Source organism: Phlebotomus argentipes, unplaced genomic scaffold, assembly GCF_947086385.1.
Source record: "Phlebotomus argentipes unplaced genomic scaffold, Phlebotomus argentipes genome assembly contig_2, whole genome shotgun sequence".
Taxonomy (NCBI): domain Eukaryota; kingdom Metazoa; phylum Arthropoda; class Insecta; order Diptera; family Psychodidae; genus Phlebotomus; species Phlebotomus argentipes.
Genome location: NW_026776162.1, coordinates 741,897 through 764,145, shown reverse-complemented (window position 1 = coordinate 764,145; position 22,249 = coordinate 741,897). Strand labels below are relative to the sequence as shown.

Genomic DNA, 22,249 nt, shown 5'->3' with positions numbered 1-22,249 from the left:
GCTAGCGCTCTGTGCCTTCACCAATTTGAAAGTACTTAGGATAACTAATCCTTATAGTTTCACTGATGAGGATCTGATTCAGTTGGCATCTTCCATAAATATACAGCGTCTCCAAGAACTTCATTTTAAGGAATGCCCTTATATCAGCGATCACAGTGTACTGAATATAATTAAAAAGTGTCCATTGCTGAAACGTATCAGTATAAACGAAGGAGATGGAAGAAGCTTGGTTAATGGAACTTTTATCTCTGAGATCCTGCCATTTCTTGAGGAGAGATCGACAATGTTGGAAATAAGTGTGACAGAAAGGATTTGGGATAATATCCCATTGGATGTTCGAGATAAGATTAGTAGTAACTTCAAATTAAAGTTATTTCATTACTTTTAGTTTTAAATGTAGAGAAATTTGTAATCATAGAATAAACTCTTGACTTGTATGTAAAAATACTTTGTCATTACAATTAATACTGTCGGATTTTAAACATTTTGCTCCCTGATTTCTTAGATTTCGATGTAGAAGTTGTCCAGATGTTTTGAACTCCATGCTTTGTCCTGGGAAAAAAGTCTCTCTCTCTCTCTGGCGCAATATCATTTGGAGGAGCCTTCGCATAAATCTCTCCTGCTTGTGCTCATGTGCCCAGGTAATATCAATATCAAACAGCCGATGTGCGGTAGGTTTGAGGCCACAGCGAAAGACTTGTCGCAATGTGATGGAGGAGCTGCTGAGCAAAAAGAGGCCATGGCACGAATTAATTGCTCGCCATAGAGGAAAAATTGTCCGCAATCTAAGCCCCATTGAGGGGCTCCATCAAAGAGCCGCGTTGGTGTCAGGGAAAAACTGGGCAGTGCGGAATCACCATTGCAATGGAATTTCTCTCGCGCTGCCGTCCATCATCCCAAAACAGGGGCTGCAGATCGCGGCAATTAAGCGCGGAATCTTCGTGCTCGAGATGACAGGCGAGTCTCAGGTGCAAAAACTCCCGCGAGAGCCGCCATGGAGGCGATGTCGTCATAGATACACACACACAATGTAGTGCCATCGCCATTTTCCACGGCACGCAGAAGCCACCCTCCCGGGGTGTCCTCCCCATCGTCGGCACAAAGGGAGCGTCGGGACGGGCGCGCGCGAAGGCATCAAAAGCGCGCGCAAAATTGTGCGTGAAAACACAAACAACAAAGGGACTCCCTTTCGTCTGTGTATGTGCTTTGGGGGGGTTGTTAAACCCTCTTTGCTGCCAACAGTGGAAGCCAGGCGAATATGTGCACATGAAAGTTGGGTGTAGAAATCCCTTCACACCACACAATTCCTCTGTGTCACACTGTATTTCGCGTTTTCCCTCGCAATCGCCTTTCTCCACGTAATGTATTTATGCAGAAAAAAGTCCTAGCCAGGCAACAAAAGGGAAAATGCGCAAAGTTATAGTGGAAAATAAAAATAGAAGTCTCTCCGTGGGTGCGATAAGGATGAAAAAGTGCTATATATGGCACAGAGGGATGAAAAACAACCCTCCCGGTGGGCCTTGATGGGGGCCCGTGTTTTTTTCGCACAGCCCCACACAGTGAAAATGAGTTGCGGAGAAAGTGCGAGACGGATTGAGTTGTTTCACGGCACAAAACACCTGTCTTCACTCCCAAACAGTCCCTTTTTCAGCTTCACTCAAATGCCATTCAATGCAAATTTCTGCGTGTTTCCACCGTTGGAATTTTGATTAACTCCACACTTGGCATGCACAATAAATTCCCTCAATTGCTCTCCATTACTTTTTGCTGCCGCGCACCCAGTGTGGCCCTTCGCCTCCTTGGAGATGCCCGGGGATGCCGTCTTCCTGCGTGCGCCCAGCCATCGGAAGAGACGTTGCGACTACATCGAGAGTCTCTCCTCCGGGGTAATTAAGTTCACCCATAAATCACTCACACTCGGATTTCCACCGCAAGGAGGGTGCGAAGAGGAGGACTTTTTTGACGGAAGACAACACATTATTGATGTGGTTTGGGGTGGAAAACTTCTGCACTGATCCTTTTTTGCGCCACGTGCCAGCGTCATTTCAGTGGGATGTGTCGAAAAGGATGCGCGCCGGGTGAGTTTATTGAGAGTGAAATTATTCATTGTCTGCCCTTTGTGTCAATATTGGACTGAAGACTCTTGACTCCGGGCCATTGAGGCCCTCTTGCAGATGGTAAAAGTCAGGGATCAACCGATTATCGGTTGTGGGCGAGCTTGAGGGCAGTATTGATTTTTGATTATCTCGCAATGAGAGGAAGATTCACTTGATATTCTGACTGAATCATGACGCAATTGATAAAGTGTGAATTAATGGAAGAATATTTTTTGGATTACACTTTAATAGTTACATTGTGTTGTTTTTGAAACCTGAAAAATATGTTGATGTACGAACCTTTATCTACATTTTCTTCTACAAAGCAACTCTTTATTTACTCAGTCATATAATTACACCTCTTCGCTTTGCTTACACAAAACTCCAGGATCATAATTTTCTCCCCAATTTACCCTTTATCAATGGCCGTAAAAGAGACTCGCAACGACATTCACACTCAAAATATTTATGGACATTAGGAGAAATGCGTGATGAGTCTGAAGGTGAGACGCTCACTGAGGGAGAAGAAATTAAAATATAAATCATAAATTAGCGCAACAAAAGGCTTTTGTTGCGCCACGATCGCGAGCACCCTCGTGATCGTGTGCGCCTCTTTGTCTGGCCTCTGGCACCTGTCCTTTCTCCCATTTTCCATCGTCGGCAGGATTTTCCCTGGATGGCTTTTCCCGGGGCGGCGAAAAACACCTGTTCGTGTCTCAGGGAAGCGCGCAAGACTGGGTGAGAGATGGACGAAGAGTGGCGATGATTTTTGATAAATGATTCCACCTCAGCGCGAGTGGAGATGATGGACGATAATTTATCGTGTTTTATCTATTATTTATCTATTGGGCATTTTACTCCAAAAAATCGCATTCGAAACGGTGTGTGTGCAATGGAAGATGTATAAATTCACATCCAAATTGATCTCCAAGTGTTGCCCAACCACCCAAAATTGTATTGAAATGTGTGTTGTTTCTCTTGCTCCTCTCCCTGGAACCCAGAGAAAGAGGATGGTGGAAAAAATTATTATTCATTGTGTTATATCGCCTAATGATTTTTTGCCCAATGTCTGATTTTTTCTTGCTCCACTCGGATTCGGGGAAGGAGAAAAGAGCAGAGAGAGAGAGAGAGATGTTGAGAGAAAAAGGGAGATTGTTGTGTATTGTTCAAACAACAAAAAAGAATGCGGACATGATTAATCTATCGATGATATTTGGTGAGATGTTTTCAGTAGATTACGCGAGCCAGAAATTGTCTTGAAGGCTCCTTCAGAGTTCTCGATCTTCTTCAAATCTCTCACCTGAACGACGTCTTCAGTCCATCTCAGCGGAGATTATCGAAATTCACCTGGATTTATCTCAATTTATCTCGCGCGATCATGCCTAATGTGGGAAAAAGGCTTTCACTCGAATCCATAAGTCGCAAGATTGCGTCGTTGGGAGCCTGATTCCCGAGGGAGGATCCAAGAGTGATCCTCAATTGATGAATGGTTCTTTATTCAGCATTTTATTGCTCCCCATTTCCAGGAAGATCGCGCGGAATTTCGAGGGCGAGCGCCAAATTCCCCAGAGACTCGTCATCGCGCTTCTCCTCGAGAGTGTGAGTATCGATTTAATAACATTTCGCTTAAATCCACTAATTTGATATTCAAACGCTCTGTGCTCGGGACTTTATTAATTTTTCATGCGATTCACAATTGTGCGAGGAGGAAAATTTAATTTCGGCGCGGTTTCGACCCTCCGTTCGAGATTTTCGCTCATGGCTTTTTCGGGAGGGTGTGAACGTCTCGGGAAAAGGGTGAGGCGCCCTCGGGAGGGTTGCAAAACCAAACCAGAAGTTTAATTAAATGTAAATGATTACTGTTTTGTGTTTGTATTGAGATTTGTGGGTGTTTCTCTCGCTGTCCCTGATATATGATGTTTTCCATGGGATTTCTTTGCTCACTGAGCGCGCAAGGGACTTAATTTGACGGATGATAATCGAGAGTAGTCAATTACACCTCTAATAACTGTGCAGGACGACAGGAGGGATGCAGATAAACACATCAAATCGATTCCACTGTGCTTTAATCAAAAGCAGATTATCAGGGAATTATTCAAATTGCCAATCCTAAAACATGCCTAACAAATAGCGTCAAATAGTGTCTCTTCTATTAAATTTCTACGTTTTTCTGCCTTCTCATGGCATTTTAATCAATTCCATCAAGCCCACGTCACCCCATATCAATCAGGAACGGAGGAGAATTGCGCCGAGGCTCCACTGAATTGGGAGGGAAATAATGAGTATGGCATGGGGAAAGAGTTTTGTTTCAAAGAGAGTCTCGCACACAAATTAATTAGGCCGCTTTTTAGATTGTTCATTACCTAAATCACGAACTCAGGCAGACTAAAGTTGTTCGTTGCATTTCAAACAAAAGGGGAGTTCTGAAATTCACCTCTTTAGGGTCTGGTGTGTGCTTGCCTAGGATCCCGCAGTGTGGCGCTGCTTCTCACCACTTTGATGGCGATTTTGTGAGTTCACGGATTGTTTTGGTTTTCCTCACAATTGCGCCACTCTTTTGCTGGATATTTTTATTAAGTTTTATAGTGTATGTGTATAGATAAGGTTGCCTGTGATCTCTGGATTGAAAATTTGCGTGAAAATGCCCAGGGTAAGACGAACTTTCGCAGTTTTTGAACTAACCTAAGTTTTTCTCGTGACCTTCGCCTTTGGCTTCTTTTCACAGGATATAAGATCATATTTCTCAGCGAGTTCCAAGTCGTCAAGCAGTGTGAAGACGTCTAGCAAAGATGCACAGTCCAAGCCATCGAAATCTTCCACGAGTAGTGCGAAGAAGAAGACTTTTGTGGTGTCAAGCGATGATGAAATTCCTCCAACTCCGGACGCTCCGCGAGTGAAGAAGCATGAAAGTTCTAAAGGACATTCCAAGCGGCGGAGGGTTTTTGACTCTGACGATGAGAAGGAGGTGAAGAAGAGCAGCAAGCCCGATCTGAAGAAGCTGAAGAAGGAACCCGAAGTGCCGAAAAAAGTGGTGAAATCTCTGGGTGAGATCTTTAATGACAAACCTGTGGAAATGGTTTTAAAAAAGCAGAAAACTCCAAAGAAATCTGCGGCGGTGGCTTTCCCATCTGATGACGAGTTTGATGATTTTGCTAAGAACTTCGTGGATGGTGATGAGAAGCCCAAGAAAACCAAAACTCCGCGGAAATCAGATAAGGACAAAGAGAAGAAAACACCCAAGAAAGAACCAACTGAAAGTGATTTTCATTCAGATGAGGAATTCTTAAGGACTGTAAAGGCCTTGGATGAAGTCAATGGGAAGCATAAGACGCCCAAGAAGACCCCGAAGAAGAATCTCGAGAATGAAAAGGAGAAATCCTCGGAGAAAGTGAAGAAGGAACCAAAATCGGCTGAAAAGTCTTCAAACTCTGTGGAAAAGATCTCAAAAGCGGTTGAAAAGCCTTCAAAATCTGCTGAAAAGACAACAAAGCCGGTAGAAAAGCCTCCAAAATCTGCTGAAAAGATTAGAAAACCTGTTGAAAAGAGTCCAAAACCTGCTGACAAAGCACGTAAAGAGGAGACCAAGGAGTCTAAAGAAGTTCCTCCTGAAGACAAGAAGAAACTGGCGGGGATTTTGTACCAGAAATTCAAGAATCGCTCGTCCTGCATCGATCCGGGTAGCAAGGAAGTGCCAGAAGGCGCTCCCGATTGCTTAGCCGGACTGAGCTTCATAATCACTGGCATTCTGGAGTCGTTGCAGCGCGAAGAGGCCACACAGTTGATTAAGGATCTCGGCGGGCGAGTGATGGCGTCGGTGTCGAAGAAGACTGATTACGTGGTCCTCGGAGAGGAGGCTGGACCAGCAAAGCTCAAAAAGATAGAGGAGTTTGGCACGAAGAAGCTGAGCGAAGATGGGTTGTTTGACTTGATCAGGCAAAAGAGTGTTGGGAAGATACAAGTAGGTGCAGGACTTGGTGCAGGATGTGTGAAGAGAAAGGCCGATAAATCTCCTGATGTTGGCGGAAAGAAGGGAAGACTGGCAGAAGAAGCGTTTCCAGCAAAGAAGAGCGAGCTCAATGTGACTGGAGACGTTGGTGGAAAGCTTCCGTGGGTGGACAAGTACGCTCCAGTGAGTTCCAAGCACATCATAGGGCAGCAAGGAGCCGCCAGTAACATGGTGAAGCTGACCAATTGGCTCTCAAAGTGGTACTCAAACCACGACGGGAAGAAGAAGCTCCAGCGCCCAAGTCCCTGGGCGAAGTCTGACGACGGGGCGTTCTTTAAAGCTGCCCTGCTGTCTGGACCGCCGGGAGTTGGCAAAACCACCACAGCTTCTCTTGTTTGCCGCGAGCTGGGCTTCGACGTGGTGGAATTTAATGCGTCCGACACGAGATCCAAGCGCCTGCTGAAGGAGCAGGTTTCCGAGTTGCTATCCAACAAGTCCCTCTTCGGCTTCTGCCACAACGCCAAGGTGGCTGTGTCCAAGAAGCACGTCCTGCTCATGGACGAGGTGGACGGAATGGCGGGAAACGAGGATCGAGGTGGCATCCAGGAGTTGATAGCGCTCATCAAGGACAGTTCTGTGCCCATTGTTTGCATGTGTAACGATCGGAATGCCCAGAAAATGCGCTCTCTGGTGAACTATTGCTACGACCTGCGCTTCCAGAGGCCAAGGGCGGAGCAGATCAAGGGAGCTATGATGTCGGTGTGCTTCAAGGAGAAGCTGAAATTGGCTCCAGGAGTGCTGGATGAGATCATCGCGTCCACAAATCACGATGTTCGACAGACACTCAACATTCTGTCGATGCTGAATGCCAAGAAGGATGACCAAGGCACGCAAACTGGTGGCCAAAACTCCAAGAAGGATCTCAAGCTGGTGAGAAGAGATTTTCTGGGTTTTGTTTTCCTGAGATTCAAGTGATTTCTGGCTATTTTAGGGTCCTTGGGACGTCGTGCGGAAAGTCTTCTCGGCCGAGGAGCAGAGGAAGATGTCCATTCAGGACAGGAGTGATCTCTTCTTCCATGACTACAGTCTGGGGCCGCTCTTTGTTCAGGAAAACTATCTCTCAGTGTCGCCCAGAGGCGACAAGAGGGCAGCTATATTGAAGGTAGCGGAAGCTGCAGATTGCCTGAGCATGGGTGATTTGGTTGATCGACGGATTCGGTCGAATATGGCGTGGTCTTTGCTACCCACGCAAGCGATCTTCAGTTCAGTTCTTCCGGGGTATTTTATGCAGGGCTTCTTCACTGGCCAGATCGAATTTCCCGGATGGCTGGGAAAGAACTCAAAGAGGAACAAGAAATTCCGCCTGGCGCAGGAGATCAATGACCACATCAGAATTACTGCCTCCGGATCGCGTGAATCCGTGTGTCTGGATTATGCTCCAAATATCCTGGCGGCGATTTCTGCGCCGCTGAAGCAGAAGGGTGCCGAAGGAGTGCCGGAAGCTGTGAATGTGATGAAGGAGTATCGCCTGCTGAGGGAGGACATTGAGGGTTTGGTGGAGTTATCGGTGTTCCCAGGAAAGAAGAGCCCGCTGGATGGAATCGATGGGAAGGTGAAGGCTGCCTTGACGAGAATGTACAACAAGGAAGTTTGTCCCTTCGTTTATTCCGCCAATGCGGCGACAAAGAAGAAAAAGGCCGGCGCTGGCGATGCTGAAGACGGATTGCTGAATGAGGATGGCGAGGAAGTGGCACAACAGTCTGAGGAGGAAGAAGAGGACGATAAGATTGACAATGATGTCCTGATAAAGGCCAAGAAGAAGGCGCCTGCGAAGAAAGAACCCGCAGAATCCACATCTAAAGGCAAGAAGGCGCCCTCGACATCGAAAGGAGGGAGATCGAAGAAGAAGTGAAATCACATCACAAATTATACATAATGCTTTTGAGAATAAATTCCACGTGTTGAATGCAAAAGTTGGAGATGTGTTCGTCATTTTCGGCCCTGTTCTGCGGATTTGATTCATCTTATAGGATCCGCGGTGCGTGTCTGCGCTGGAGAGTCTGGCAACTCCAGTGGCATCAGGCAACTCGTGTAGTTTTGATTCCTGACAGCGGGCGTGGTGCAAATTTTCCCGAATTTCCGTGGAAAAACTGTGCAAAAAGTGGCAAAAACACTTGGAGGAGCGACAAGAATGTGAGTACTCACGAATTCACGTGCGGGACGGCGTGTGCGTGTGCAGGAAAGTGGTGAAAAAGGCAAAAACAGCGAGGCCCATTGGCTGCGACATCGAATTTTTCTGGCTGTCCGGAGGTGGGGGCTTTTCTCGCAGATTTTCCCCTGGCGCTCGGGGGGTGGGCTCCAGAAATGGGTCACGAAGTTCCCTAAACTCGAATGGGAAGGGCGAGCATTTTCGCTGACTGTGTGGTCCAGTTTGGGCAGTGCATTCTTGGTAGTTTCATTGATTTTCCGGGCGTTTTTCCGCGGTGGGCGCGCATTGTTTGGCTCCCGAAAGGGGCGCCCCAGAGCGGACGCGAGTGTGTATTGTGCGGAACAAAGGCCAGATGATGAGGCGCACACGGTGAGGAAAAAAGTGGGTCGCTTTCAGGTTCAACGAGTTTTGTGTCTTTGGACTCTGTCAACCGCTCCGGATCGCTCTCGAAGACACTCTCGGCATCCACCCACAGAGCGGAGACGGAGAAAATGGTGCAGAGGGCCCGTGTGTGGCTCCGCGGTATTAATTATTAATTTGTGCGACACTCCCATGTGGCCAGAAGCGCCCGCGACGCTCCACGAGGAGCAGGTAAACAGCTAATGGGCAGAGAGAGAGACAAGGCAGAAGCGCAGAGAACACAGTCCTGGCTGAATAAGTAATTAATCATCGACCTGGCCAGGAGGCGCGCGAGGGGCGCAGAGGCTGGAGAATGTATGCAAGTGCGTTTGCGTCGTCGCGCTCTCGCCGAGAATGCTCTCCAGGAGACGCGTGTGGAAGACCAGCGACTCCGCGTCTCAATTTGCATATTCCATCAGTTGCACTTTGGCCAGTCACGGAGGCGCAGCTGAGCGGTGCAATTTGTAGAGTTTGATCAATCTCCCCACTTTGGTCAGGTACTTGAGAATCCCTCCCGAAAAGCCCAACGAGAATCAGAGAAAGAAATACCCGGAATTGTTGTATATTTTTCGTACAAATGTGGCACAGAGTTTGCAAGTCTATGGCAAGAAAAAGTTCCTCGGTATTCACATCGTCTTATCTCATACCACAATGTTGCAAAAGACGTGGCGAATGTTGGGAAAAGGCGGGCATGGAGAAAAAGTGACGCGAAATTGATAAAAAGACATCAAGAGTTCACGCACACACTCGTGCTCAAGCAAACACACGAAAAGTGAGGGCCGGAGAGTCCACACAGAGATTTGTGAGACAATCCCAAAAAAGCGTTCCTTCGCATGCGAGAGGAGTGAATTTGATGATAAAAGTGTGAAGGAAGCGCAAGTTAATAAACAAAGTGATGGTTGGGAGTTGAAGACTGGAAGATATCTTGAAAATGTGCGGCTCGTAGTGTAAATAAATTGATGGGGAGAAAAAATAGTCTGGAGCAGATGCTCTAGGTGCAGGTTCATCTTGCGCTCCCTTTGGCAGGGGCGCGCATATGAAACTCCCGTTCAGTTCCCCCAACTCCTGCTGGAGTCTATTTTTGGCGCCTCCAGAAATGAATTTACTCCTTCCAACGTCATTGCTCCAATGCACACCCTTTGGGCAACTTTCCAGGGGGTTCATCAGCTCAATTCACCACTCATTCAACCCTTCATTGCATTCCACAGTTGGAGATGCACAAAAGCTAGAATATTGAAGCGAATATGAACGAAATAATCGTCCTCTTCAATGGCTCATACTCGTTCCGATTTCTGTGGTTAATCTCAAATTGTCAATTATGCGTGAATTCTTACATTGAGGATTCACTCCTGAATCGATTTATGTGTTTTCTGGTTCTTCTATAAATAGGTTTGATCGAGAATCTCTTGAAATGTGACCTTTTTGTTGAATCAAAGTTGATGAACCCTTTCGCTTTTGCCTCTTTCATGCTGTTTCCTGTGGCATCGGGTGGTGGAATTGCGCCCGTGATGCTGTAGAATGGGTGGCAGATGAGATTGAAAAATGTGTACCCGAAGAAACACCGGCAGCGATGATAAAAAGCGAAGCGCGAGGAGGAGAAAAAAACAGAGAGAGAGAGAGAGGGAGACAGAAAAGAATGGGAGAAGGGAAATCATGCAGAAGCCTTTGCGTGATTTGGATGCCTTTCGCAAGGGGAGACCAAAAGGTATCCCTGGGTCATTGTGTATTATTTTTCCGTGAGGCGTGAATTGGAGCAGAATTTGTCCTCTGGAATGCGTGCTAATGAGTTCACAAGATGGGGTCAGGTTGAGTCTTTTTTTGCTTTATTGAAATGGAACAGTGATAAGGGGATGTAATTGCACCTCTCTGCGGAGATAAGGAGTTTTTCTGAGAAGTGTGGCAAGAAGTGTCGGATTGTGTGTTGTCAGCAATCAATTGCTGGTGGCGTTTTGTGCAGTGTCAGCAAAAATCAGCAGTCAATCTGTCTGCAATTAAGTGCTGAATGGGCTTCAGTGGGAGATTGAATGGTAGAGGCGTTGTTGGAGATCAAAAGTGCACTCTCGAGAGGCACTGGAGCTTGTGGTGATCGATAAGGAAGCGGCGCGATACGGGATAGGAATGCAAATGAGAAATGCGACGGTGGTGAATTGTTCCTAATTTATTGGGTTGGGATATTAATTGAAAGCTCCGCCATATGGTCCTATATATCTCTCGTTTAATATTACAAGCGCTCGCTCGTCGTCTGATTGCTTGAGATTGTGTTAAATAATGCAAGATGGAGCGAGTCTCGACATGTCAAAATCCAACTTCTAATTAGAATATAAAGGAGCGCGAGGAGAGGCAGAAGGAGAAGGCAATAAAATGTTTGAGGGCGGATTTATGTGGGTGAAAATTGTGAGTGAAATCTGAAAATTGGGCCACTGAAAGCATTGCTCAATTATAATCGTGATGTTGCGGTTTTCAATGGGGACTTAATTAATATTGGTGATGAATTCACGGGACAAATCAATTGGGTGTTTCAGTGGTTTATTTGCTGCGGCGTGTGTGACTCTGAGATGTCAGACGGATTCGCTTAGCTGGTTCCCTGACGCGCGGGGAGATGCGCTGAAAAATCAAAAGACGCGCAAGAAATGTGGGGGAGAGAAAAAGTCACTGAATTTATAAACACATTTGTTGACGTTGTATTTGATTTGGAAAAAGAGTGAGAAAATGTTTTTTATGCCTCTTTTTCCTCCACTCTTCCTGTCTCATAATCGAGCGATGATGGCATCGTGAAAATGGTGCCTTCGCTGTGTCTCTTCATTCGGGGGTTGAGGAAATGTCGTTGATGGGACTTTTTCTCGGTCACTGTGTATTCGCTCTGCTGATAAGGATTGAGGAAGCGTAATTGATGTGATTATTCATGTGGCTATGATTGAAGAAATGTGCGCGTTTGCGTGTGTGTGTGTGTGTTGAAGATGTTCAATTGAATTATATTGAATAGATCACAATAATGTAGCATTAATTCCATTTCTCTGTCTGTCTTTCTTTTCAGATGACACAGTTCTTTTGACCCACGACTCTGCTTCAATTGCACTTAGTCGGCTTCTTCTTCACTTTTTTTTATTTGGTCTCATTGCCGCTTCGCTCGTAGTTTCGTCAAAGAGCAGCAGTCTGCCAGAGTGGAGCTTGCGAGAGAGAGAGCAAGAGCGTTGTCTGATGTGGCCCTGATTGAATTCTCCATCTGCTAGTGCTCCATTCTGGGACACAGAGTGTGTATGTGAACTTTGATGTGCCAAAAATTGACGTGAAAGTCCAATTTCCCCGCGTGTCGTCGTGAAGAAATAGCAGAAGGAAGAGAGCGAGAGAGAGAGAGTGAAGTGAAGATGTCACTAGATTCCATGGGACCCAACAAGGCAGGACGCTCGGGCGTTCCCGGCGGACGGATGACCCACTCACTCAGCACTCCATCGGGTGTCGATGGAACGCCGCCGACCATCACGCATCATCGCGGCGGGAAGAAGCTCGCCATCCGCGTGCAAATGCTCGATGATTCTGTCACCATGTTTCAAGTCCAGGTGAGTTGGTGAAAATACTCCAAGATCGACAGCAAAGTGCAGGCTTTTTTTAATTGCAATATATCACTCAAGATTACGCAGTGGCTTTACAGTTTAGAGAGACTTTTGCACAATTTACTTTACGACGTAACCAGAAATGAGTGAGCAGATAAGCAATGAATACTAGGTAAAATACCTGATCAATTTAACGTTTCTCTATCACTTGACTTCTCTCAACTCTGTTCGTCATTCAATCTAATTACTAAGCGTGGGTTTCCAAGGGAAATGTGACGTTATAATGTGATTATTATTTGAGTTTTGAGAAATTCACCTCTCGCTGTGGTGTTTTGTTATATTGAATTTTGAGAGATGCAGACGTACATTTTGGAGAGGAGACTTTACTCTCAATAGAGACCAGAATGTGTGGGTTGCAAACCCGTTTTCGAGCGGTGTGTGTGCGGTATTAAATCACGAGATGTGAGAGAAACCACGAGACAGAGTGCAATGCGACTGAAGTGGATGGTTGAAGATGATGAGCAGAGAAGTCAGCAGTGGAGAAATGTAAAAGTTCTCAATTCAAGCACTTGTGAAATGTGCTGAAATGCATTAAAAAGAGTTGAGAACAAGAGGAATATTTCACCCTTGCACAAAAGAAGTTCTTTCCTTCGTTCTGAGTTGAGATTTGAGGGGGTTTTAATTAGCGCGGTGACAAATAGTCAGAGTTACAGGGAAATAATAATTGAAGTGGCGTCAAAGTGAGTGAGAACTTGACTGTCTGGTCATTTTGGGTTGATGTTTATTGACGAAAGAGTTGCTGTTAAGAATTGCTTGAGTCAATATTTGATAGATTTTCAGGGGACATCTTCTGGTGTCCAGTTTGAAATGTGTTCAACACTATTTAATATTTCACTGTGTTCTTGTTGATCTTCCTCAACACGGTTTTCTCTGAGTTCCAAAATGATGATGAAGGATGATTGTTTGTGAAATGTTAACCCTTGCCCGAAAGTTTTCTCATTTATTAGATGGAAAATGATTACTGCAAATTTTGATTGATACCTTCAAAGGGACACTCTTCATATAAGTAAGTCAGCTCTTGATTACACTGCACGGCGACAGAGAGGTGTTAAAAAGTTTCTCAGCACTTCCCAATTGATAGTGAAAGTGCAATGAACTGCCATTAATGATGAATGGTGATGTAATTTATGAATATGACGCACTTATCGATCCTTTTAATTTATTAGTCAACATTGAGAAGTGTGAAACAATGTAAACATATCCTTGAGCGTGAAAACAATGTTATGGCATTTATTGAGTCAATTGACTGATAAAAAATTCACGTCCACGGTTTTTATGGGACGTTTATGGGGATTCATCAATTATTCTTCAAGCATAAATGCCAGCGGCGCGAAGTGAAAATAGTGGTGTGTATTTTGACAATTTCTCAATGTGCCTGAGAGGGAAATCGATATTATTGAGTGGGTGGGAAAATTAACGCGAAATTGCCTCTCTCGCAACGAGAAGTGACAGTAAATTGTGAGTTTCCTTTCCTTTATCAGCTGTAGTGATGATGATATGACTCTATGGATTGTGTGTATTTAGCCAGAGTGTGTCTTGTAATTGGATTCAACTCGGAATAATTGCTGCTCACTAACAATTGTTTGTGTAACATAAAATTTGAATAGTGAAACTCAAATATTGGTGTCTTGATTGCAAATAAATCAAATGATTCACTCGTAATTTGGTGGTTTGTAAGCCAATTTCGGATGCACACTCTATGAGGGACTTGTCAGAGTGCAACTTTGGACAAAGAAGAGAAATTGTTTGTTGTCTTTGAAGGCGTGAAAATGTGATGAGCATTTCAATTTTGTTTATTCGTCTGGTGAGATGTGAAGAGAAGGAGGTTGAGAAGGAAGATGAATGCACAGAGTGTATTAGTTTCAATTATAGTTAATTTAGTTGAGAAATATTTCTTGCAATTCAATTGCTACAAATCGGTTTATATATTTGCTGAGAGAAGTGCTCTTATTTCATTGTGTGTGGGATGAAAAGGAAGGTGTCTCTTGTCGTTATGACGTGGAGATGAAGTTTGTCAGTGGATTGAAGTTTTTACATGAAAATTATACGAGGGAAAAACATGTTTAACAAGTTTCTCTGAAAGTTTTCTAACTTTTTCCATATAAATTTGCACGATTTCGTCGTGACGTCAATGAGAAAATTGTTGATGTCTCTCTTGAGAAAATACATATTTATTGATATTATTCATAGCATTCGTTTGATTGGAGTGTTTGCAATCAATCCCAGATAATTTCGGCGAATGTCTTTCTTGTCATGACTGTGTACATTTCTGCCTTGGCCACGTCCAAATTGTTCGCCGCATTGTGGATGATAATGTCAATTCTGTAATTCCCAGCTGGCAGGGCGGTTGGAAATTTTTCTGGGTCAAATACGTAGTCATGGATGTAGTAATTTGTCCCCTGTGTGGTCAAGAATGTGTCTCTTGAGATTATGAGATGACAACACAAATGGAGGGTTTCATTTACCTTCTTGAATGGACATCCTTCGCCATAATTTGAGTAATGTTTGAATTTCTTCCATATGATATCGATAACAAGGGCGGGTTTTCCCTCGAGAATATACCCACAAAAGTCCTCCGTGACGTCGATGAGAAAACGCCTCCAGGTTGTGGTGAATTTGTAGTTGATACTTATTTTAATTGTGGGATTAATGATATCGTGGTTGGGAATGTAGTCGAATTGGATGAGGGTTGTTGTGCGATTTATGAGATTGACTGAACATGTTAAGTTGGCATAATTTTCTATGAGATTCATGCAGAGGAACTTCTTCACGACAACATCGTAGCCCTGAAATTGTAGGTCAGTTTCAGTGATTACACTAGTAAAGCAAATTTGCACAATTCTCACCACTGCTCCGGATGAAGAGCCAATCGATAGGAGAAGAATCAGGCCAAATGTGTAACTGCTGAGAGACATGGTGGAAAAGTGGAGGAATTTTTGGCAAATCTACTGGATAAATCCTTTATAATATCTGGTCATTAAGATGTAATGTCGATAGTGGGGAAAACTAATGGGCAGATAATGCTTTATAGTCTTTGGATTTATGGCTCAGTCAGTGGATACCTCATTACTCGTTTTATGTGCGGCTCTTTGTTGGGGGGAAGCTATACAAGAAAGTATCTATTTGTCGGAGAGAATTTCATTCAACAATGCAACCACTATGAAGACTATGAAATTTGATATACTCATCAATTACTCTCAGCGATCATTAAGGAAAGATGTTAGTTTTCACGGTAAACACAGAGGAGATGTAAAGACTGTGGATTCATGCGAAGAATTTGCATTTAAATTCATTTAGTAAATTCCTTTCTGTTTTCCAATTATGCACTGATTTGAAGAATGCTTGCAGAAAATGGGGGAAAACACACAAAACTTCTGTTTGTAATTGATTCAGGAGGGAACAATTGTGTCGTGAAAACTTTCTTGTATTCACACTCATGTGAAGTTTGAGATGAGAAATTATTTCCTTTTACTTCAATTCTCTGTCCTTAAGATGGGGGGAAATCTCTTGTGAAATTGAATAAGGGATTTGTTGAAAGACTTCACAGTGTTAGGCAAAGTTTTTGGTGATGATAAAACTCATGCTAATGAGAGGAGTTTAAGACAAAACTACACACACAGGTTAAAGTGTAGCGTGTGTGATGTTATCAAGATTTTGCCCAATTTGCTTTGAATATTCATAAGAGACGGTGAGATTTATGAATGTTCCTCTTGACACTTTTAGTGGCAGAACATTTATTAGCCAAATTCTAAGTATTTCATGCAAGATGGACTCTATTGTTCGACTAAATAGTCAGGGTAATCGATTATAAATACATTATCGTGCCAATTGTGGTAAATACAAGGGACAAATGAGTGATTTTTAGAAATTCACTACAATAGTTGAGAGTCATCAGCACCTCATTAAGATGGATTACAATGATATTTGCATTTGAATAGTGTATAAATAGTTTCGCGTCTGACACTCAATTGAAGCACAATTCGGAGCGATTTCAAGGGCCACACACCGCATAGTTTATTTAGTGCACACATAAAACTCTGTAAATATGCAGTGAAGAATATAGCATAATGTGTTTTGTCTAATTCCATTGAATGTCCGCCATGGGTTTTCTCTTGATAACGGTGAATATTTGAACGTTGAGAATGTCCTTTTTGTCCAAGCTATTGTGTATAATCACATCAATGCGATAATCTCCAGTGGGCAAAGCAGGTGGAAATTGTGAAGAGTCAAAGATGTAATCCTTAACATACCATGTTTTTCCCTGGCAGGGCAGAAAGATCAAGATTTGTAGTCTGCTTTTGGCAGGAAAAAAAAACATGTGGGTGAGTTACCTTGGTAAAAGGACAGCCCTCGGCAAAGTTGGAAGCCTCGTTGAGTGTCTTCCAGATGAGATTAATAACTGGCGCGGGTTTTCCATTCTTAGTAAATCCACAAAAGTCCTCGGCCACGTCAATAAGGAACTTTCTGTACTGTGTGAAGCGGTAGTAGAAAGTGACTTTGATGATGGGATCGACCAATTCGTGATGAAAAGTTGCATTGACGTGAAGGAAGCTCGTTGTGCGATTTTTCAAATTCACCGCGCAAGACACATCGCCATAGTCCTTTTCCAAATCAATGCAATTAAGTCGCTTCACAATTAAGTCGTACATTGTCTGAAAGTTTAATGAAATCGCAAGGCAGAGGGAGAGAGAATTGTTTGGGGACTTTAGCGAAAATTTGTGGTTCTTTTAACTCACCGGAGCGGCGAATGTGCCGAGGAAGAGGCAGAAAATTAAGATGAAACTTATACGCTTGAAAGTCATGGTTATAGTGGAAAATTTCAATGGGTGCAAAGAGATGCAGAGTACGGAAAACTTTTATTCCATTCACCAATGAATCTGATAAAATTTGGCTCAGCATTTTGGGTGGGCAATTTGGGATGATGTGCTGTCTGTGAAATTGTTTTAAATTGGTTCAATTTCATCCAATTCCTCATACAGAAATTAGTTGTAAAAGCTCTGAATTGGAATCTTAAATCATTTGTGTCACTGAACCGTGGAACCAAAACTCACACTGTGCTGTGTTGTTTTCCTAATCCCATGAAATGTCTGCTTCGAGTTTCCTTCGAACAGAGACGAAAATCTGTGCCAATATTATTGGAAGGTTATTATCAATTTCATTGAGAACAGTTATGTCAATGCGATAGTCGCCTGCTGGTAATGCTGGGGGTAATTTTGAAGAATCAAAGATGTAATCTTTTACGTAATATTTGTTTCCCTGAAAGATATACTCGGAACTTTTACTCTGTTGGGTTAATTGTGCGGCTAATATTACCTCGACAAAGGGACATCCAGTGTTGAAATTGCTATTATATTTAAGGCTGGACCAAATGAGATTCATCACTGGACCTTGTTTTGAGCCTTTTATGAATGCGCAAAAGTCCTCAGTCACGTCAATGAGGAATTTCCGATATACGGTGAATCGATAATAAAGTGTAATTCGGACCAAGGGATAAATCTCGCGAACTGGAATGTAGGCAATTTGGATGAGAGTTGTGGTGCGATTCTTCAGGTTCACAGAGCAATTGAACGTTCCATAGTCCTTCGCCAATTCAATGCAGTCGAGTCTCTTCACGACCATATCGTACATTCCCTGCAAATGTATAAACACGAAGATGTAAACTTGAGAAAAATCAATTAAATGTGTTTCTTATTGACTAAAAACTCACAGATTGCGTTGTGTAGTGCAGAAAGGGCACAGCGAGCAAGAGATAAAATGTGACCTGCTTGAGAGTCATGATTGAAATGAATAGTTTAACTGCCAAACTAATAAAACTCTTCTTCCTGCCATGAATATTAAATGGTTTATTATTATCTGATGATTTTTTGTGGCTACTTAATCGCTTTTCAGTTGCTCGTAATGGAGAAAATCGTTAAAGACGTCTCTGTTGTCTGAATTATAAACAAATATGTTTATTCTTTTCATTTAAAGAATTTGCGCAATGGTTTTTGCTAAATTTTCTTCTGAATTACACCGTGAAAATCCATTTAAGCAGAGATAGAAATTTAATTAATTATTTCAGAAGCAAATGAAATACTTTTACACCACATTCTGAACCTTTGAAATTGGCCATTTGTTTGAATGCTGGAGATGACTTAATTGAAGTATTGCCAATGCTCAAATGGTCGATATTTGGTGAATTTTTATTCGCTCTGCAAAGCGTGCGATGTTGAGCATCAAATCTTGAGCAAATAGTCCTTGGGCAAATATTTGAATATTTTCTTTGCAAATAAAAACTGGTATCTCTTTTATTGGATTGTACAGAAGTCATGGGACATGGCGACATGGTCAACTTCAGTTCCAGATGAGTTCAGCAATGGACTTCCTTCGGATGTGGGCGAGGATTTGCACAAGAGCTATAGTTTCATTGGCAGCCCGATCCGTGAGGCCGATGTCAATGCGATAATCTCCACTTGGCAATATTGGGGGGAAGGATGACATGTCCATGGCGTAATCCTTGATGTAGTATCTGTGGTCCTGAAAGGTGGAAAGTGTGCATTTTTCGGGGGTTTTGCGGGAAGAGCTGCTTGAGTGTGTGTGCCTACCTTTTGGAAGGGGCATCCTTGGCCGAAGTTTGAGGCATCCTTAAGGGATGGCCAGAAGAAGTTGATGGTTCTGGCGGGTTTTCCCTCGCGTATGAAGGCGCAGAAGTCCTCAGTGACATCGAGAAGGAAGCTGCGATAAGTGGTGTAGCGATAGAAGAAGGCAATCCTGACCAGAGGGTTGAATTCTCTGATGGCCGAGAAGTTGAGTTGAATGTGTGACACTGACGGACTCACTTCATTAACGGCACAATTGATGTTCCCGAAAAGTCCGCTGTCGGTGCAATTAATGCTGTCCATGCGAAGGTCGTAGATGGACTTCTAAAAAAGTAATCTCGCTCGTTTTATGGACTTTCGCTGTCTTTCTCATTAAACTCTGTATACAATACTAACCTTTCCATCGGAAAAGTAGACGAGATTGAAGCCGAAAATGACGAGAACGAATGTGATCTGTTTGAAATTCATCCTTTTCCACGAAATGTTTGCTCTGGCATTGAAAGTATAGAGAGAAGAGCAATAAAATAGATGATTTTCCTACATTTCACCATTGAGATTTATTGAATGGAAAAGAGAGAAAGAAATGTTTTCTCGCAAAATTGCTGAAATGGTTGTATTTTCTCGGATGACATTACTTGCTGCAAATTCCACTTGAGTGCTTTTTCATGTTGTATTATTTCTCTGTTAATTGTATGTTTCAATTAACAAAGAATTTCCAAAAATAGTCAATCAGACAATTTTTCAGCGACTTTCCATAATTAAATTAATTTAGATGAGCCTCAATTGGATTTCATGGTGTGATTCTGACAATTTTTGGTTCGCAACCGAGTTTGTGTTTTCATGAAGACAAGAAGTTTAATTGAGAGGAGTTGAGTGATCTTTTAGACAGAGAGAGAGAGAAAGATGGGAATGTTGCATAGAAGAGCGGAGGAAAAAAAATTGTCAACGGTTCAAGTTTCCATATTTGGTGGGTTAATTTTCAAACATATGGCAAGAAAATGTCCACGTACGGATTGGAATGTTGGTCGTTTCTAGCTTAGAGTGAAAATTCATTTAGAACCTTCTTTTGACTTTGGGTGGAAATGTAAGTATTCGAAATATCTCAATATTTCTCCAAAAATTGCGGGACAGTATTTTTTCTCTTTATGAATGCGATAAAATCTGCCATCATCAATTTAAGCGATGGGTTATTAAGTGTAATTTTTATATAAATCCTTATCACAATGAAATCGCTTAATTGGTGTCGAGAGTACTATAATTTTCTCGCTTTGCCTATATAAATTGAACGCAAATGCGGGAGGTCAATTTAGTTGAAATTTATTTCCAACCCAGAGAAAAGCTGTGAATGTTCACAAATTGTTAATCGTCACGGAAGAGATGCTCTCGAAATTTCAACTAAAACCCCTTCTGGGATTTTGTGAAGAGACTTGACAGAGAAAATGCATGGAAAATTGCCTCTAGTCATGCTTCTGTGGTGATGCTGGTGAGAACAATGTGCCAGAGAGATTGTGAGACAATTTGCAATGGGGAGAATTTTTGCTCAATTGTTGAATATCTTCCATTAAAGTTTCTATCTCTCTTTTCAACGTTTTATTCTCAGTATTTAATTGCTATGTGAGATTTTCTATATTGAATGTTGATACTTGTGTTTATTGTGGAGTGCCTTAAGGGGAAATATTGATTTTGCAAACATGAGAGAAAAGATATTCATTTGATGTTAGGCAAAAATTTTTGGTGGAAATTCTTGTTATTTCATCGAAGTTAGGACAATTTGGTAATTTTAGGCATTTATTTAGCTTCTGGCTAAATTATCTTAAGAAAATACTCCTTGTGTAAACAGAGAATTTGAATTTTAGAATGCACGAGGCATCAATCAATAAAATTCCCATTAGTCTTGCCGGCAGTCGATGTGACAGATCCTCTATAGCTAGCCGCAATGGTATTACAATATTTCCATTTCACTCTGATGCTCATTCATCGCATTGTCGTAAATGCCAATGAATATGCGAGGAGTGAAGAGAGGAAAACTCCCCACGGAAATATCTAATAAATCGCTTTTTAATTTACGATCATTTCTTGTGGTTGAGAACCCGATAAAAAGAATACAAAATGTGTAAACATTTTGTTGCCTTGTTAAACATTCCATTTAGCGTGTCGATTTATGGAGTGTGTGAGAAAAATTGGAGGAAAGTGAATGAAATATCAATGAAGTTATTTTACTTGATTCACACTTCTTTTACTTATGGCGCGAGGAAAAGGGCGTGAAAAGGAGGATTGACTTAAGTGAAGTGAGATCAAAGAGAGACAGTGAGACAGATTTTTACTGCCGATGCACTGCTTGAAATGATTTCATTCTGGTTGTGAAAATATTTTCTTTGTGCCCCTTGATAAATTTGGTGCTTAAAATGCGATTCATCTTCTTGAGAGTGATGTCGGAATGTAAATTTGAGAGAACGACAGAGAGTGAGAGAGAGAGAATTGAGCGTTTTTAGCGAGTCAAAATACGATTTTCAATTCGAAATTCACTGCTTTCTCTCTGAATCATATTTGGAATATGATATTTTGGAGTTTATCCTGAAGAATGCACATAAATTTGAAATGTTAAGCGAAATAGGAAGAAATTGAATACTTCAGTGATAAGATTATTTGTAGTTCAGCACTGCAGAGAAGATAAAGAGAGCGTGTGTATATCAATGAATACACAAAACTTTGTTGATAAACACCAAAAATATGTGAAGCACTTCACCTCTTTGACCACTTTTGGTATCGTGTAATATGAAATCTAATTCAAAATGAATTAGTGGCACTTGTGACTTGTTTCTTTTTTTTAACATTAAGAATTTCTTTTAATTAGACTTGTACGCGACATGCGAGGTTCAATTTGAGGAGATTCCACATGAAAATCGATATAAAGAGAACGAGTATTGAATTGCTCGTGACATTCATTTTATATACAGAATTTCCAATGTATGCAATAAACATTTTATGAATTCCATTGCGTTTATTTGACTGCCAGTTTTGCCGCTTTTTTCTCTTCTGCACATCTTGAGTGTGTTTCGCTTTATTTTCCAATATCAGCAAATTGAATGGGAAGAATTTGGCCTGAATTTAATATGTGGGATAAATTCTGAAACTCACCTCTTTCAGTATAGAGTAAAATCAATGGTGGATGTGAAGAGAAAATTCACAATTGTTGCAGGGTGAAATTCAAACACTTTACGTCTCTGGGAGCAACTTTCCGTATTTGATGGGATGTGGCAAAGAGTAGCAGTGTTATGTGGATAGAATAGGAGATTTATTGTATAAATTTATGACAAGAGACAACTTTAGTCGACACTGAACAAACAAAGAGTAGCACCTGATGTGGATGATTCCTCATCTTTCACCTCCTATATATGCTAGTTGCCTTT

The 22,249-nt window shown here is 42.3% G+C and overlaps 2 protein-coding genes across 3 annotated transcripts in view; both read left to right on the top strand.

Annotated features, from left to right (window-relative positions):
• Positions 1-4,591: 4,591 nt before the first annotated feature.
• LOC132264821 (replication factor C subunit 1) lies at positions 4,592-8,008 on the top strand. The gene is made up of 3 exons (XM_059765149.1): positions 4,592-4,746; positions 4,822-6,972; positions 7,034-8,008. Exons 1-3 carry the CDS (start codon positions 4,738-4,740, stop codon positions 7,952-7,954), a joined length of 3,081 nt encoding a protein of 1,026 aa, XP_059621132.1. The 5' UTR covers positions 4,592-4,737; the 3' UTR covers positions 7,955-8,008.
• A 111-nt stretch (positions 8,009-8,119) lies between these two features.
• LOC132264099 (FERM, ARHGEF and pleckstrin domain-containing protein 2) overlaps positions 8,120-22,249 on the top strand; it is a 33,713-nt gene continuing 19,583 nt past the window's right edge. For both annotated transcript variants that reach the window (XM_059764185.1, XM_059764175.1), the window contains exons 1-2: positions 8,120-8,235; positions 11,685-12,207. In XM_059764185.1, the coding sequence (XP_059620168.1) occupies positions 12,016-12,207 (192 nt within the window). In that variant the 5' untranslated portion in view covers positions 8,120-8,235; positions 11,685-12,015. The remainder of the gene's footprint in view (positions 8,236-11,684; positions 12,208-22,249) is intronic.

Coding starts and splice junctions, on each gene's coding strand:
- LOC132264821 (XM_059765149.1), top strand. Junction 6,973..7,033: donor CCAAGAAGGATCTCAAGCTG/GTGAGAAGAGAT, acceptor TGGCTATTTTAG/GGTCCTTGGGACGTCGTGCG.